This window comes from Macrobrachium nipponense, chromosome 20 (genome assembly GCF_015104395.2).
Source record: "Macrobrachium nipponense isolate FS-2020 chromosome 20, ASM1510439v2, whole genome shotgun sequence".
Lineage (NCBI taxonomy): Eukaryota > Metazoa > Arthropoda > Malacostraca > Decapoda > Palaemonidae > Macrobrachium > Macrobrachium nipponense.
The window spans coordinates 60,141,721-60,156,921 of NC_061089.1; the positions used below are offsets into that span (position 1 = coordinate 60,141,721).

Here is a 15,201-nt window from a genome sequence, read left to right on the forward strand (position 1 = left end):
CTTATGTTATTCCATCTTGGTAAAAACCGCAGTGTGGTGTCTAATTTCACACATTGCGGAAAAACATCTGACGCAAATTCACATATTTGATAAAAAAATAAAAAACACTTGTTTTCTCTTTGAAATGCTCAGGATATATAGACTAAACAGCGACTAACATGTGCTCACCTATCTAGCTATACACTAGTTACCAGTTTCCAACATTAACAGCACCTACCAGCTGGCGAACTCTATGGATATGTATAAAAGGCACTGAATATATGTATAAATAGACATACTAAAGTGGAAACAAGTAAGGTCAATAACCTGAGTGACAAGCGGCGACGTGACAATAGTTCAACTTCGAGTGTAAGTGTTGAGACATTTGCAAAACAGCGAATTCCTTAAATCGCTTGTATAGGACCAATTTTGGTAAACATACCCGGCCACATCGAAGAGATCGCAGAAGCGCAAATGGCCTGAAGGAGCGGAATGTTCAAGCACCTGTTCAGAGGTCAAGGGAGTTCAAGTGAACCGGAAAGCCCGTACACCAGAGGAGACATGCATGCGTACGTTCGTGTGTCTATTTGCATGCTGCGTTCTTACGTCTGTTAGAAGTCATGAACGAGATGAAATCTCTGGTACGGTAATGAATGAGGGGAATTATACGTCAGACGTTGCGTATGAAACCACGCCATAGGAGGTGCTTGGAGATCCGCAGAGATAAGGTAAAGGAAAGAGAAACTTTGAAACTTTTTAGATGCTGTGAACGGGGAAGTGAAGGGAACACTGAAAAGACTTACAAGACGTTTTATCTATTGCACTCGTGATGTATTTCAGGGTTTGATAATTATGGTGCTTCCTTTCAGATGGATTCGATTGTCGACACATAATGAATTCTCTAGACCTTTTTTTCTGACATGTTTGATAGTGACTCATGAAACTGTTTATTTGAGAATTAGCGGGGATAATTATCCAATTTGGTTACCACAGTAGCAATGGTACTTTGATGATTTGTGAGATTAATTCTTTTTATCTAATATGATTACGTAGAAGAGTAATAGTGTTTCAATGATTCTTTTGAGATTTCCTTAATTCATTTCATTTCGCTTTCATGTTAGCTATTTTGGGGAAAATAAAAATATATTTTTGTTAGAAAGAATTTGAATTCGCCTGAGATTTAATGACTAATTTTCAGCTAACAACAGGGATGGCAGGCGAATGCTGTAACAAGATAGGTCATGTTACCAGTTAGGAGTTCACTCTTTTTAGTTAAATGGGGGTCCTTTTGACCCCCATAACATATATATAATCTGCAACTGTTGGTGTATAAGCCTTTAGTATCTTGAGAATAATAAAGGCAATCAAATAATTTCCTGGATAAAGTACTTAAAGACAAAGTAAAAATGTGAACTTGTATAACATTCATGAGAATGATAAATCCATAAAATATAAATGATGGGGTTGATATATTCTATTCCACGTCAAAGAGTACGAAATATGCAAGTTTCGTCGTAATGTTTTCATCCGTAGGTGAATAAGATACTAGAATTTCTGATAACACTTTTGAAACATCAAATGAGCTAGATGAAGCAAGAGCCCTCACACTGTTGAATGCAAATTCAGAAAAGAAAAAAGCCTGGGAGGTAAAAGTAGGAACAAACACTGAATACGTATATTTTTACGAAGCACGAAAATCACGAATTTCCGGGTAAAGCAAAATTTGAATTCTATGAAGAATTATACGTCGTGGAATCTTGCTAGAACTCATGTTGATTTGTAGTTGTACCATATTTATGAATATTAATGTCGTCAACAAATCTAAATCTATGAAATATATTTCGTAAGATGAGGTCGAGGATAGGTTTTGAGAGAGCTAGTCGTCTGCGAAATAGCTGATGATTTATGTTTTAACCAATAAACTAGATTAACATTCCAGTCTGTCAATAGCTGAGGCTTTGGTAATATGCGTAACATACACATTTATCGGTGTAGATGTGCCGTCAAATTTGACGGCAAAATTTGAATAATTTTGCAATTTCACCAAAGTTATGTCACGTAAATTTTGCATGTTACTTGTTTAAGTTTTGTGCCTCGTGAATGCCAATATATATATGCACGCGCACACACACACACACACACACACACACACACACACACATATATAATATATATATATATATATATATATATATATATATATATGATGAATTATTTGTACATCGTATTGTGTAGTGTTATGTCTGATTTCCAACTCTTGGTCTGGTAAACTGAGAAGATTAAAGATGTTCCATTTATTCGAATTCCAGTCTTGCGTAGACAAGAGTCATCACTGGCAATGCAAAGTCTTACTCAAAATGCAATTCCTTTTCGACGCATTCGGTTCAATCTAAAAGCAAGATTTCGTATAGCTATTGGGCAAGATTACAGCGCGTGGCAGCTGCTTCCTGACCCCAGGCAACCTGAGAACAAGCTCGGAACAAAGGTCAGCAAAGCCGGAAGGAAAAGCGGAACGGAATGATAAAAATCTCTTTTCATGGCATTTCGAATTTATTCTGAAGTTGTGCAACATTTTGCAGTTGATTGCTCTCTCTGTCAGCAACAGTTCTCAGAGAGTGAGAACACGATATCTCACGTCAACTGATTTTCCATGGGGTGAAAAGAAGAGCAAATTGACGCCGTAAGATGAATGAAGGATGGAGAGAGTAAGTGGGGTTTGTTATTCTTAGTTTCACAGTTTAACAAAGGCCCGAGTCTGGTCCAGCTTAATTTTAGTTCATATCAGGGGAGAAACATTTTTTTTTATCTCGTCTTACCATAATAAGACACACCGTTGATATATTTTATAGGTGTTTTCATGGTCAATAATAAAAGATTTAAGGAAAGAAAATAGGTGAACACGTACTCTGCTATAATGGAGTCAAATTACTTTAAAATTCGGTTGGCGAACAAGACGAATTGATTGATAGTGCATTCTTTGTATAGTGGTCATTAGACAGGCGACTCTAAAGTGTTCATGATTGTAATTGGTTTACAGGCATTGGTGTAAGTAATGGGAATCTGCACTGACTGGATTCCACAGGCTCTCTTTCTCCTCTCTCATACATTGCATGAATATATGATATGTCGTTTGTCTCACGCGGTGTACGCCTCAAAAGTTATTAGCCATCATATTTTCATCCCAAGAGAGAGAGAGAGAGAGAGAGAGACGAGAGCGAGCGAGCGAGAGAGAGAGAGAGAGAGAGAGAGAGAGAGAGAGAGAGAGAGAGAGAGAGAGAGAGGCAATTACTAGCATCAAAGGTGACGTGATTGTTGTCACTCTCATCACTGACAACAGTTTTGGAGGCGGTTCAAATGGACCCACTTGAGCCCCCCGGGGAGGAGGTCGTTAACTACGAAGAAATGTTCATTACCGCTTCAGTGAACGACTGAATAATTTTCCATGGCGGTCGATCCATTTGTTTCACCTCAGCCGCAAACATATGTTTCGTGCGAATCTTTGATGTTCGCTTTTCTGTATGATATTTCTTTTTATCCAGATTTTATGCATTGGTGCGGTTTTACTTGTGATCATCTTGTGTTTATTACCCTCCATTTCTCCGTTACTGTGGATGACTTCTTTTTATTTTGGCATGCTCATATTTACTCATCTGCTCTCGTCATTTTCTGCATCATTATCTTCTCATCAAAAAGTATTTAGCTTCCATTACTCGTGTTTATTATTTCTCACTATTTCTCCCGCTATTATGACGCACTCATTTTTTATATGCATCTTTCTTCTAGAAAGTTATTTACGTGTTTGAATCAATTGAAACCTTTTAGCTGTTTGTATACCAAGGTTAATTATCTTACCTCGAGCTATTTTTGTTCATCATTTGCAATTCCGATTTGCATAATGATACAACTTACCGGATTTAAACAGTCCTCTTTGCCAATAATGTCGTCATTATATTATTACAACGCAATTACGGTAAACTAATTAACACACCGTTACTGTGAAAGCGATCCCTATATAACCTAATAAGTAACGGGTCCGTGTGTGATACTTTTCCGGTTAATTGAACGAAGCAGTCGTAAACAGTCTCGCTTCGGGATGGAAGGGATTGTGAAATTCATTAAATAAGGAACGCGTGAACTGAGGTTTTATTATGCAGTGACTATTTTCCACGGGTGACAAATATCCTCCCGCGTAGAGAGAGAGAGAGAGAGAGAGAGAGAGAGAGCTAATGCTTGAAAATCTCGTCATGCTGTTCTTTGTAACATATCATTTAGTTTCTTGCAGTTATCCATAAAATGGGTGTCTCCACGTTCCCAACATTTGACACGCTTAATATCCATGACAGCAGCAGCATTACATGAAGCTTGTCCCCTCTTCTTGCTTCCTTGATGCCCCTTATCAGTATTGTTCCTTTTGCTGAATTGATCACGGCCATAAGAGTATCGTTTGCCACCCCAGCCTCTTCTACACGGGACACCAAGTCTGCAAAGCATTCTTTGCATGTGGACCAGTCAAAATATACAGGGTCTACTCACGAGGCGGAACTAAAACCCAAGATGGAATAATGTTATTCCCTCTTGCTAAAACCTATCCCCGCCCCTTGTGAAACGTCATCAGTTACAAAAGGACCATATCTTAATGAAACTATTTACGATAACATTTTCATATAACTATTTTTGCGATGGCGTTTTTTTATATAAATTTTCCTTTTATTGCATGTTGCCGTATACTACGTTAAAGTACAAAGAATGCTCTTTCAAATGATGTATAGCACATTACAATTACGATTACTTTCAAACCCACAAGCGCGCACAGAAAAAATTATCTACGCACACAAAAATGTGCAATTACTTCATCCGTCAACCTACATACATTCACGTTTCGTAGCGTAACTGACTAAGGGATGATGATAGAAAGAAACTGAAAAATGGATTAGAAAGCTGATAATTTTACTATATAATGCATAAATAAAATTGATAGGTATTCTCAGAAATTTTCGAGGAATTCTAGGTCAAAGACGGACCAAAATTTTTAAATTTTATGTAAATATTTACCACATTTTTCTTACATAATTTTTCATCTTATTACGTTTTGCCATATACCATGTAAAAGTACAAAGAATGCCCTTTCAATTGGTATATGACACATTACAATTACAATTATTTTCAAACCCATAATCGCGCACAGAAAATATTATCTACGCACGCAAAAATTATAAAAAATTAAGCGTTCGTGGGAGATCTGAAATCTAGCCCCGCCCCTTGTGGAACGTCATCAGATACATCCAGTCAGACTGACGAATGACTTTTTGTACTTTTTCGAAAATATTATAATCGTTTGAGGCATGCATAATTAATACCTTTATGTATACAGTTTGTGTTATATGTAAAATTATGTGTTCGGAAGTTTATTTATGTGATATGAAGTGCTAATGAGAAATTTGCTGTAAATGTGGTCCCTGTATCATTTTCTTCATCATTTATTCTTTTGATACCTTATATCGTATATGATGTAATTCTTATACTTTTGATATTGTTTTCTTTTTTGTGGCCAAGTCGTGGAAATGCAACTGCCATTTTTTACACTGCCTGTACCACATTTTCTTTGTATTGATTGCATAACAATAAGTATTCACAATAAGATTTGGAAAATATAATTAATCTATCATTCTAACCTTTATCATAAAAAAAGTTGCTTTTCAAAGGGAGGTATGAAAACAGTGACAGAACTAAATAAATTTCTTAAGAATTATTTAAAATCTTGATAATATTACTACCTGAAAGAGAGAGAGAGAGAGAGAGAGAGAGAGAGAGAGAGAGAGAGAGTTGTCATGTTAAAAGAAATGGACTTGAAGAGAATACAGCAAACCAGTATATAGGTAAGTAAATAAATAAGTAAAGAATAAACATATGAAGAAAACTGGAGTAGCTGTGTGTTCAAACTGGTATATTTTGTGCAATAAAACAAGGTTTGGTGACTAAATGAGAGAATGGGTATTAAAAAAATCAAACATGTGACCTCTACAGATTTTATCATCAAGATTTTATGAATAACACCACGCGACATGGATTATATGTATAAAAACTAAGGGTTCTTTAAGTAATTCTGACGTCACAGTATTAGCTCCGCCCCCACTGCCGAGTTGAGCAGACCCTATTACTTTGACTCTGGTGTGGACGGGCGTTAAGGGAGGGAACTCGACGACGCCGCGTTCCTGAATGCAGTTTCCGAACAATCCCCCATCTTGTTTTTGAGTGTTCTACCTCATTTGTCCCATCATTAACATTTGGTATACTACATTTTAGCAGTTAACCAAATGGCAAAATCATCCAGTTGCTGTGAGTCCTCTGGTTTTATGTTAGGCGACTCTATCACTTTTTCAACGTAGGCATTAAATAGTTAACCGGAATCACCATCATAGTTTTTTACAAGACGTCTGGTTTCCTTGTATCCTTCATTATCAGACAGCAGCTTACAAGAATTAACTATATCTGATGGTTTACCTGAAGTATATTGGTTTAAATAATACAATTTATAGCCATCAGAAATCAGTTTGGAAGAAATAATACCATCAAATGATTTTGTAAATGTCTGGAACTGAGTAGGCACCATTAAACTTCTTGATTTCAGTCTTTGCCGTTAATGATTTCATATGAAATGAAACCAATGTCTCCAAACGATCATCCTGAGTGTTGTCTTTGATAGCGCTACTTGTATCTTTGAGCTCATTCCTTTTGCCTGGATTGTAATTGGCGGCAAAGTTTTATTAACTTCCACTTTATTTTAATCATTTGTTTTTACTCGTCCTGCTTGCATTTTTCGATTTCTATTAGCTTAGCTTTGGCGAACTCAGTAGGGTCCAAATCGCTTCCCATTGCAGAGTCTGTAAGGCTCTGACATAATTTAACTTTAACACCCGTTGTAGTACTAATGAGTCTTTCTTGAAGGAGTTCTGTCAGCTGCTCAACAGTTAACTTATCCATTTTAATTCAAATATTGATACTAAACCATACTTAGCTGACCAACAGTTTAGCCAACAAGTGTTAAGTAATCGCCAAATTTCCTTAACGATACTCTCAAGTATGATAAACAGACTTGTAAAATTTATGAATATGTTTAAGTTCACAAGAAACAAATACACCTTAAGGTCTTATAAAGACCGTACTCCAAAATTTGGAAATACCTGTAAATATGGATAGGGCCCCGTCATATATAAGAATACAGTACTAAAGTACCAACAATCGTTGAATTAACGACTGTTGCTTGGCTTGAATCCTAACTAACACTAAACCAATGAGTAATTGAAAAGACATAATTACGTATGACGTCGTGGTCATCGCCTCAGGCCCTCATAGTGACACTTATTGCCACCGAACGCATGTGAGAACGCTCGGGAGGCTTCTTAATATATTTTCATAATGAGGTCTCTGTAAAAGGTTGCATTCATTTAAATGACAGCAAAATATCTGCCAATCATCTAAATACACCTACGTAATCTAAGACAACATTGCACATCACACCTTGTAATTACTGTAGCTAAAAAAATATGTCAGCACCGAAAAACATAAGCATCAATAGGGTTTCTAATTAAATTACACACATTGCTACGTAAATGAAACCAGCGATACTAACCAAAATGTATATGGGTCCACCTAAATATTAACAGCATGGGAGCAATAATTGTCCAGGCCGCAGATATGACGACTGCTCAAGTCACAGCTATGAAGTCCTATATTTTTATAGCAGATGCACACTAACTCTCGTCCAATCCACATTTCTACAAATGCAAAAGTCTATCGTAGATAAGGTATGACCAATACTTCTTGTGAACTCCTCCAAGCCCACACAGAAAACTTTGAGGAGGACGGCTTTCCTCGAATAAACAATCATCATTTCGTCAAATTACAGCATCTTGGATTTGGCAATTAGCTAAAACAAGCTAGTCCTGAGATATTGCTCTGTAGCAGTAGAGTCAAGAAGCCTCAAAATTATGAATACAAAATGCCTACGGCATTTACAGTGTACACACACACACACACACACACACACACACATATATATATATATATATATATATATATATATATAATGTTACATAGATAGATAGTGGATTTTGAGCGAGGAATTTATATTATTGTTTAACCACGACTGAAATGAATAGTAAGCAATTTTAGTTGCCATATTAAAACATGTCTCTTTAAACCATAGTTTTATTTAACATATATGTCTTAAATAGTTGTGTATCATCGTTCCATAAATAGACAGCCTAAGCATAGGAAGGCGCCGGATGGTACTCTGGGTACTGAGCCTCTCCCTCGTAAGTGACCTCAGCCACAAACCCTGAGTCTCCGTTGACGTTGTAGGACACCTTCTGCAGGCGGCCGTCGGGAAGGAGGACGTAGTAAGATCCCTGAGTGTCGTAGCCATCACGGGCTTCCTGGTGGCCGAAGTCGTTGCCGGAGTAGTCGTCCTTCACAGCGTAGTTGAAGTCGTACTTGGCTGGTTCCTGTCAATATGTCCCGGAGTACAAGATCATTGTTATTAGTATTCTGAATTAAAAGCCACTTCGTCATTTTCTGAAATATTTTGAACGTATTAGAAATGATTTTCATTCTTAGAATAACGATTAAAAGCTGACCTCGTATGAAGGAGGAGGGGCGTATCCATACTGTGGCTGGGAAGGGCCCCCAAAGACAGCGGCCACGAGGACCAACAACAAGGAAACCTGACAAAATAGAACGCGATGAGTGACGCTGTTGAAATGTCGATGATATCTATTGTAGCATCTGCTCCGTGGAAAAGGAGAATTTTCAGTCAAGTAAATCACTTTTACGAGTATAGCTTCCTAAACAAAGAAATGAAACATAACGTCTTTGCATATATTCAACTACAGTGACTGATTGATATAATTTGGATATATTCAAAAGTAATCGTTATCCTTGCTTACCTTAGCGATCATTATGAATTCTCCGAAGGGAATTGGATAGCATACAGTGGCGAGACGGCTTTATATAGTAGACGTCGAAGAGGGAGGAGCCAGTTGTGTGGACGGGAGAAAGGTCCTCCCGAAGATCTTCCTCACTATTACACCACCCACCTGACCTTGACATTGCCATTACTTCGCTCCAGGTAATACCTTATGGAGAAGTTTCGAAATGGAAAGTAACATTCCTCTGCGACATAACGAGTTGCTTCGCTGTGGTTGGTTGCTTGACTTTTTTTTTTTTTTTTATGGTGTTTTAACGTTGCATGAAACCAGCGGTTATTCAGCAACGGGACCAACGGCTTTATGTGACTTCCGAACCACGTCGAGAGTGAACTTCTATCACCAGAAATACGCATCTTTCACCCCTCAATGAAATGGCCGAGAAGCCAGACGTTTGTTGGTTTATTCGATTCTTGTTTGTAGACTTCAACTTAGGCAAAAAGTTATAGTCGATCCGTAACTGTTACTTGAATATCTGATTGGGATTCTGCTGATGTTATGTTACTTTTTTCCCTGTTTTTTTCCTTTGTTCACCTCAAGTTCTTTAAGACTTCTTTGATAAAGACCCACTGCCATTTTGATAATGAGTTTTCTTCTTATTTAATGGGACGCCAAGACAAATATTTCATTTTCCTTTTTAACCTTTTTAGTTATGCCTGATTCAAGCATTTGTTATGTCCCTGTCTACGTTTTGGTTTTGTACAAATGGCCGTTTGTTATATTTTTTTTCCTTCATTCTTTTCTCTTTGTTTTCGATCACGAGAAATCTATTTCTTCCCTGAAAGATTTCATGGTTGTGCCTAGAAACAACATCCTTATTAAGTTTTTGAAAGCAAATGAATATTTCACGGAAAAATATCATATTTTAGGAAATTCTTAAAAGTATACAGGCAGTCTTTAATAAGTAACTAATCTAATACAGTTTAAAGGTACTTTGTTCTCCAGTTGATCGTGTAGAAAGTCTACGTACAATTATTGGAAAGATTTCTAACTTGACCACCGTTCTTGTTTGTTAACATCTCATCCTAAACTGATTTTAGGGTAAGTAGAGGAAATATGTCATAACTATGACGAGGGATAAAAAAACTGAAATTCGGCCAGTCATCCGCATTCTTCTACTTTCCTCATAATTCTCGTTTTACAAGGTGTAATCAAACCGATATACTCAAAGCAGGCTTACATTTAATTCTCCAGGCGATTAAATAAGGTATATATGCACTAACAGTAAAAAAAAAAATAACAATAAAATCATTGTGGAGCTTTTGATTTTACAAGTGTCTATGGATTCCTTCCCCAAATTAGAATTTATTTACGAACAAACTTTACCCTTTAGTTTAAAAACAATCTCTAATAATTATTTTAATTTAAACCATTGTTATTTCTCTAAATGATGACTTGGACGATTATCAGTCAGAAACCATTTTTTTTTATCGCATCATACTTAACGGCTGAGATTTAAACCGAAGGCAGTGAGGTGGAAGTTAAGCTAAGGGTAGCATCTTAGATGAAGAGTAGATGGTAGTTCAGGAAAGGACAGCAGGTTGGGTGGAGAGTAGGTGGAAGTTTGATAAAGGGCAGCAGGTTGAATGAAGAGTGATGGAAGTTTATCTAAGGACAGCAGTTAGATGGAGGGCCGGTGGAAGTTTAGTTTCAGAGAGCAGGTTTGATGGAGGGCGAGCAGAAGTTTAGTTGAAAGCAGGTTGGATGGAAGGGAAGTAGAAGTTTAGTATGACTAGTTAAGTTAACTAAGCAAAATTTCTCAGGCATCATAAACCCACATATGAAGAAACTTTATACTTTTATTTTGAGGGAAAGCTGCTCTTAAAAATTTCTGTCTCGACGTAAGAAATACTAAGCTCATATGAGCTTTGTCTCGTGTAACTAACGTATAGCTCAAATTGCTTTTGATTCTATGTAATCGTTCATAAAATTCTTTTGAATATCAAGGTTAGATATCAGTAAGTAAGGAGGATTAGCTTAGATTCCATCAAAATGATTATGATTTCTGATCAGAAGGAAGTTTTGACGATCTAAGAGCAATTTGTGATGTTAAGAAAATTAAGAATTTCGGTTCCCCATTTCCTTTGCTGTATTTTACAAGAATGAAGTTTTCAGAATTTTCTTTTCCTGTGTCTATTATGATCTTAATGTGCATGTTAACTGGTGATGGACTTCTTTACACCACACACACACACACACAAGCACACACACACAAACAAACACACTCACACACAGCAAGGACATATATATATATATATTATATATATATATATCATATATATATATATATATATTTGTATGTATATATATATTGCCGAGTATATTCGACCATTCGGCACTGGTTAAATCAATAAATAAAACAAATAACTACTCTCTTACCTTTAGTTGCTGACTATCTCTCTGCAAACGGTATCAAGCTAGGATATAAGCTAATGAATCATCGTAAATACAAAAATATACTTTTTATTTCCCACACTAGCTGAACATGATATGGAACAAAGTGATTAAGTGACGTAACATTAAGAACTAAGTCTGACCCACAAGAAAAGACTAAATTGTCATTCTATTCTCCTGCATTAGACTAAGTAATCAGTCCCACAACTCACAAATTATTAGTTTCTACATTTAAATAGTCAAGTCTTTTAGAGAATCCCATTCTCTTGCATAATGCCATGAACCCATCTGAAACAAAGAGACATATCTATTATACTCCCCAACACATAATTAAATGTTAAATAAATGTATACACATTACACTTCTCTCTCTTCAAAGGCAACTTTTCCTAAGTCCTTTTAAATGTGCCATACCTTTTTATGATGGGCTTTCTTGACCCCGAGACCTCCAAAGCCGTCCTTTGTCTTATCACATTTCTCTCCAATCTTGGGCGGTTGGACCCATCATTACACGCACAAACACATGCACATATCCGGACATGCCTTAAAAATGACATAGCAACCACAAGCTTCACCCAGGCTGTACGGATCACCAGACTTACATTGCATGGTCATCAATTCAAGCAGTTCTTTCATTTCAGCAACCTTCGAGGAAGGCTTGTCACTAGGCCCTCTCTTGTCTCTAAGCGAAGAAAGCTGAGGTTTAACAATTCACGCACATTTGCTTTTTCTTTTAATATATATGTGTATATGAGTTTTTAACTAAATATCTGTGTTAGGGAGAAGATTAAAGTCCTTCCTGTTCATACCCTCCATCTCCTGCATGGCTCTGCCTTCGTGACCTTGACCTCTCTCTGCCCGCCGATCCCTCCAGGTGCTCATAACCAGTGTGGTTTCTTGTGTTAATTGCATTTCTTTCCTATTGTAGAGTGTATAATTTTTCTTGATAGGCTGTCTTCAAATCCGTTTCTTGTGTAGCCCGCCATTACATTGTTAGAGTATGTTATGAAGGCCTGCTCTACGAACTGTTTGGCTGTTTTGATTGGGATAATATGAATCTTTTTGTATAGAAATACAAACAAAACGGCCAAACTGATTGTAGAGAATACCCTCATAACATGAGCAAACAATGTAAAAGCAGGCAACACAGGAAACGGATTTGAAGACAGACTATCGAGAAAAGTTATATTCTACAATGGAAAAAAACGGAAAAACACAAGGAACCACGGATTATGAACACCTGGAAGGATCGGCGGGCAGAGAAAGGTCACGAAGGGGGGCCATACAGAAGATGGAGGGTAATGGGTAATAAGAGGAATAAGGACCTTAATCCTCTCTTCCACATAGATATAAATACAGCTGGACTACGTGTTCGGTCTTATGGGCTGCTCTATGAGCAAGAGCCCGTGCTGGTATAAGTCCAGCTTAATCAAAACAACATGTCCGGTCTCATTACAGGCAGCCTCAGGAGGAAGAGCTCGTGCCAGCCCGACGCTTGCTTAATCTTAAACAACAAACGTGTCCGGTCTTTCCAAGGATACTTGACAGTGAGGACTGTTAATATATATATATATATATATATATATATATATATATATATATATATATGTATGTATGTATGTAGTATGTATATAAACTATATACTATATATATATATATATATATATATATATATAATATATATATATATATGATTGTGGATTGTGTGTGTTCTATATATATATATATATATATATATATATATATATATATTATATATATGATTGTGTGTGTGTCTGTATATATATATGTTATATATATATATATATATATATATATATATATATATATATATGAACATATTTATACATATTACATATATAAATATACCTACACACATTTCAATAATAGTGCACGAATGACTGAATATATAGCAAATATTTCTAGTAGCCATATTGAAACACGATATTTCTTTAACCGATAGTTTTATTTAAAAAATCTCTCATAAATAGTTCGGAATCAGTTTTCTATAAATAGACAGCCTAAGCATAGGAAGGCGCCGGATGGTACTCTGGGTACTGAGCCTCTCCCTCGTAAGTGACCTCAGCAACAAATCCTGAGTCTCCGTTGACGTTGTAGGACACCTTCTGCAGGCGGCCGTCGGGAAGGAGGACGTAGTAGGATCCCTGAGTGTCGTAGCCATCACGGGCTTCCTGGTGGCCGAAGTCGTTGCCGGAGTAGTCGTCCTTCACGGCGTAGTTGAAGTCGTACTTGGCTGGCTCCTAAGTTAAGAAAAAAAACGAGTTAACTATGACGTTTCAAAATTATTCTCAATTGTAAACTGCATTACGAGCAAACAGTTCATGAAATATCATTTACTATCAGACACTTAAGATCCCAGAACGCTGATCAAACTTGACCTCATAAGAAGGTGGCGGTGCGTATCCATGGGGAGGCTGTGAAGGAGCACCGAACACGGCAGCAACGAGGACGAACACCAGACACGTCTGTAACAGGAATGTCCATCAAACATTGTTCCCTCATAGTTAGTCATTGATGAAGTCCTCAGACATTATAACATCTGAGACTCCGCTCTCTGCTTTTATCAGAGCTGAGAGGCATCTTGTGCTGTAAAAATAGATCCATTGTTTTCACACATATGGACTTCACGAAATATCGTTCCAGCACAAGACGTTACCTGTCAAATCCAAACACAGTTTATCTACATTACCTTAGCGATCATTGTGGTTTGCTGAAGAAGACTGCGTTGTAGCTTGCTCGAATGGTTGCTTTATATACCGCAGCTGAGAAGGGAGGAGACTCCAGCCCTTGAAAGAGAAAGGATTCCCACAGGGTCCCACCTAATCGTAACAAACGTCGAGATCTTGAAAATATCACTTTTCAAGGCTGTGTTGGAGGAGATTCGTACGTGACAGTTATTCACCGCAGGTGGCTTAAGTTATGTTATTTGCATAAAGATGTATTGGGTTTTGGTCAAGTACGTACTACCTCTTTTAAAATCAATCGCTGCTCTACTTAACTGGGTAATGTTTATTTGTTATGGTTTGATGATTGATTTAGGAAGTGAGATTAAAAGAAATAGACGATAGAATTCCGTTTAATTGATGAAATTACTTGCTCAACTCAAACAAGAGAGAGAGAGAGAGAGAGAATATGACTATGTGACTTACGAGAACCGAGGAGAAAGACATCCCAAATCCTCAAGAATCCTAACGTGAAAGCGCCCTTCAAGACACACAGGGAGAAGGACGAACGAACGAACACACTGTCTCCGTCTATCTCAAGGAAGGACGAAGACTTCGAAATCCAGAAGAGAAGAATCGAAGCTTCCGTCAGATTCTCAAACCAACCTTACGCTTCAAGCGTCTTCTACTCAGCCTCGACAAGAGACCCCACCATCAAACAAAACAAGGAATAAAAAAGGAAGCTTTTGGAGGCAAACAAATCTGTGGTTCATAAAAGGGACCATCCAAAATGTGAAGAAAAGATAGAAACTGTCAGAGGCCCGAAGTGGAAAATATTCATTTTGGGATCCTCCAAAAGACTCACAAAAAATGATATCCTTTTTCAAGAAATTCTATACTCTGATTATATATATATTCAGAAATTCTGAATATATGTGAATTCAGAGTTGGAGCGAGACAAGACTTCTAGAAATCTAGTTTGTTTGGTGAGCAGCGCCAGTGAGCAGAGGGAAGGCGCTCATTGCTGGTTAAACAAAAACCCTCTGCAATGATTTGGTCCTGTGATGACACCCCAGCAGTGAGGCATCATTGTCGTTAAAAGCGCAGGTGCGAGAGAGAGAGAGAGAGAGAGAGAGAGAGAGAGAGAGAGAGAGAGAGAGA

The 15,201-nt window shown here is 37.3% G+C and overlaps 2 protein-coding genes across 2 annotated transcripts; both read right to left on the minus strand.

The window, feature by feature from the left end:
* Positions 1 to 8,230: 8,230 nt before the first annotated feature.
* Positions 8,231 to 8,980, minus strand: LOC135226449 (pro-resilin-like). The gene is made up of 3 exons (XM_064266027.1): positions 8,925 to 8,980; positions 8,616 to 8,702; positions 8,231 to 8,483 (listed from the first exon to the last, which is right to left on the minus strand). Exons 1-3 carry the CDS (start codon positions 8,934 to 8,936, stop codon positions 8,244 to 8,246), a joined length of 339 nt encoding a protein of 112 aa, XP_064122097.1. The 5' UTR covers positions 8,937 to 8,980; the 3' UTR covers positions 8,231 to 8,243.
* Positions 8,981 to 13,303: 4,323 nt separating this feature from the next.
* On the minus strand, positions 13,304 to 14,311 carry LOC135226450 (pro-resilin-like). Its single transcript, XM_064266043.1, has 3 exons — positions 14,067 to 14,311; positions 13,756 to 13,842; positions 13,304 to 13,617 (listed from the first exon to the last, which is right to left on the minus strand). The coding sequence occupies exons 1-3, from the start codon at positions 14,076 to 14,078 to the stop codon at positions 13,378 to 13,380; spliced, it is 339 nt and encodes a 112-aa protein (XP_064122113.1). The 5' UTR covers positions 14,079 to 14,311; the 3' UTR covers positions 13,304 to 13,377.
* Between the last annotated feature and the right edge of the window lie 890 nt (positions 14,312 to 15,201).

What these genes read in the sequence shown, in the direction of transcription:
- LOC135226450 (XM_064266043.1), bottom strand. An exon ending in CACCGCCACCTTCTTATGAG is followed by an intron (nt 13,618 to 13,755) that starts GTCAAGTTTGAT and finishes TTCTTAACTTAG; the next exon opens with GAGCCAGCCAAGTACGACTT.
- LOC135226449 (XM_064266027.1), bottom strand. An exon ending in CCCCTCCTCCTTCATACGAG is followed by an intron (nt 8,484 to 8,615) that starts GTCAGCTTTTAA and finishes ACATATTGACAG; the next exon opens with GAACCAGCCAAGTACGACTT.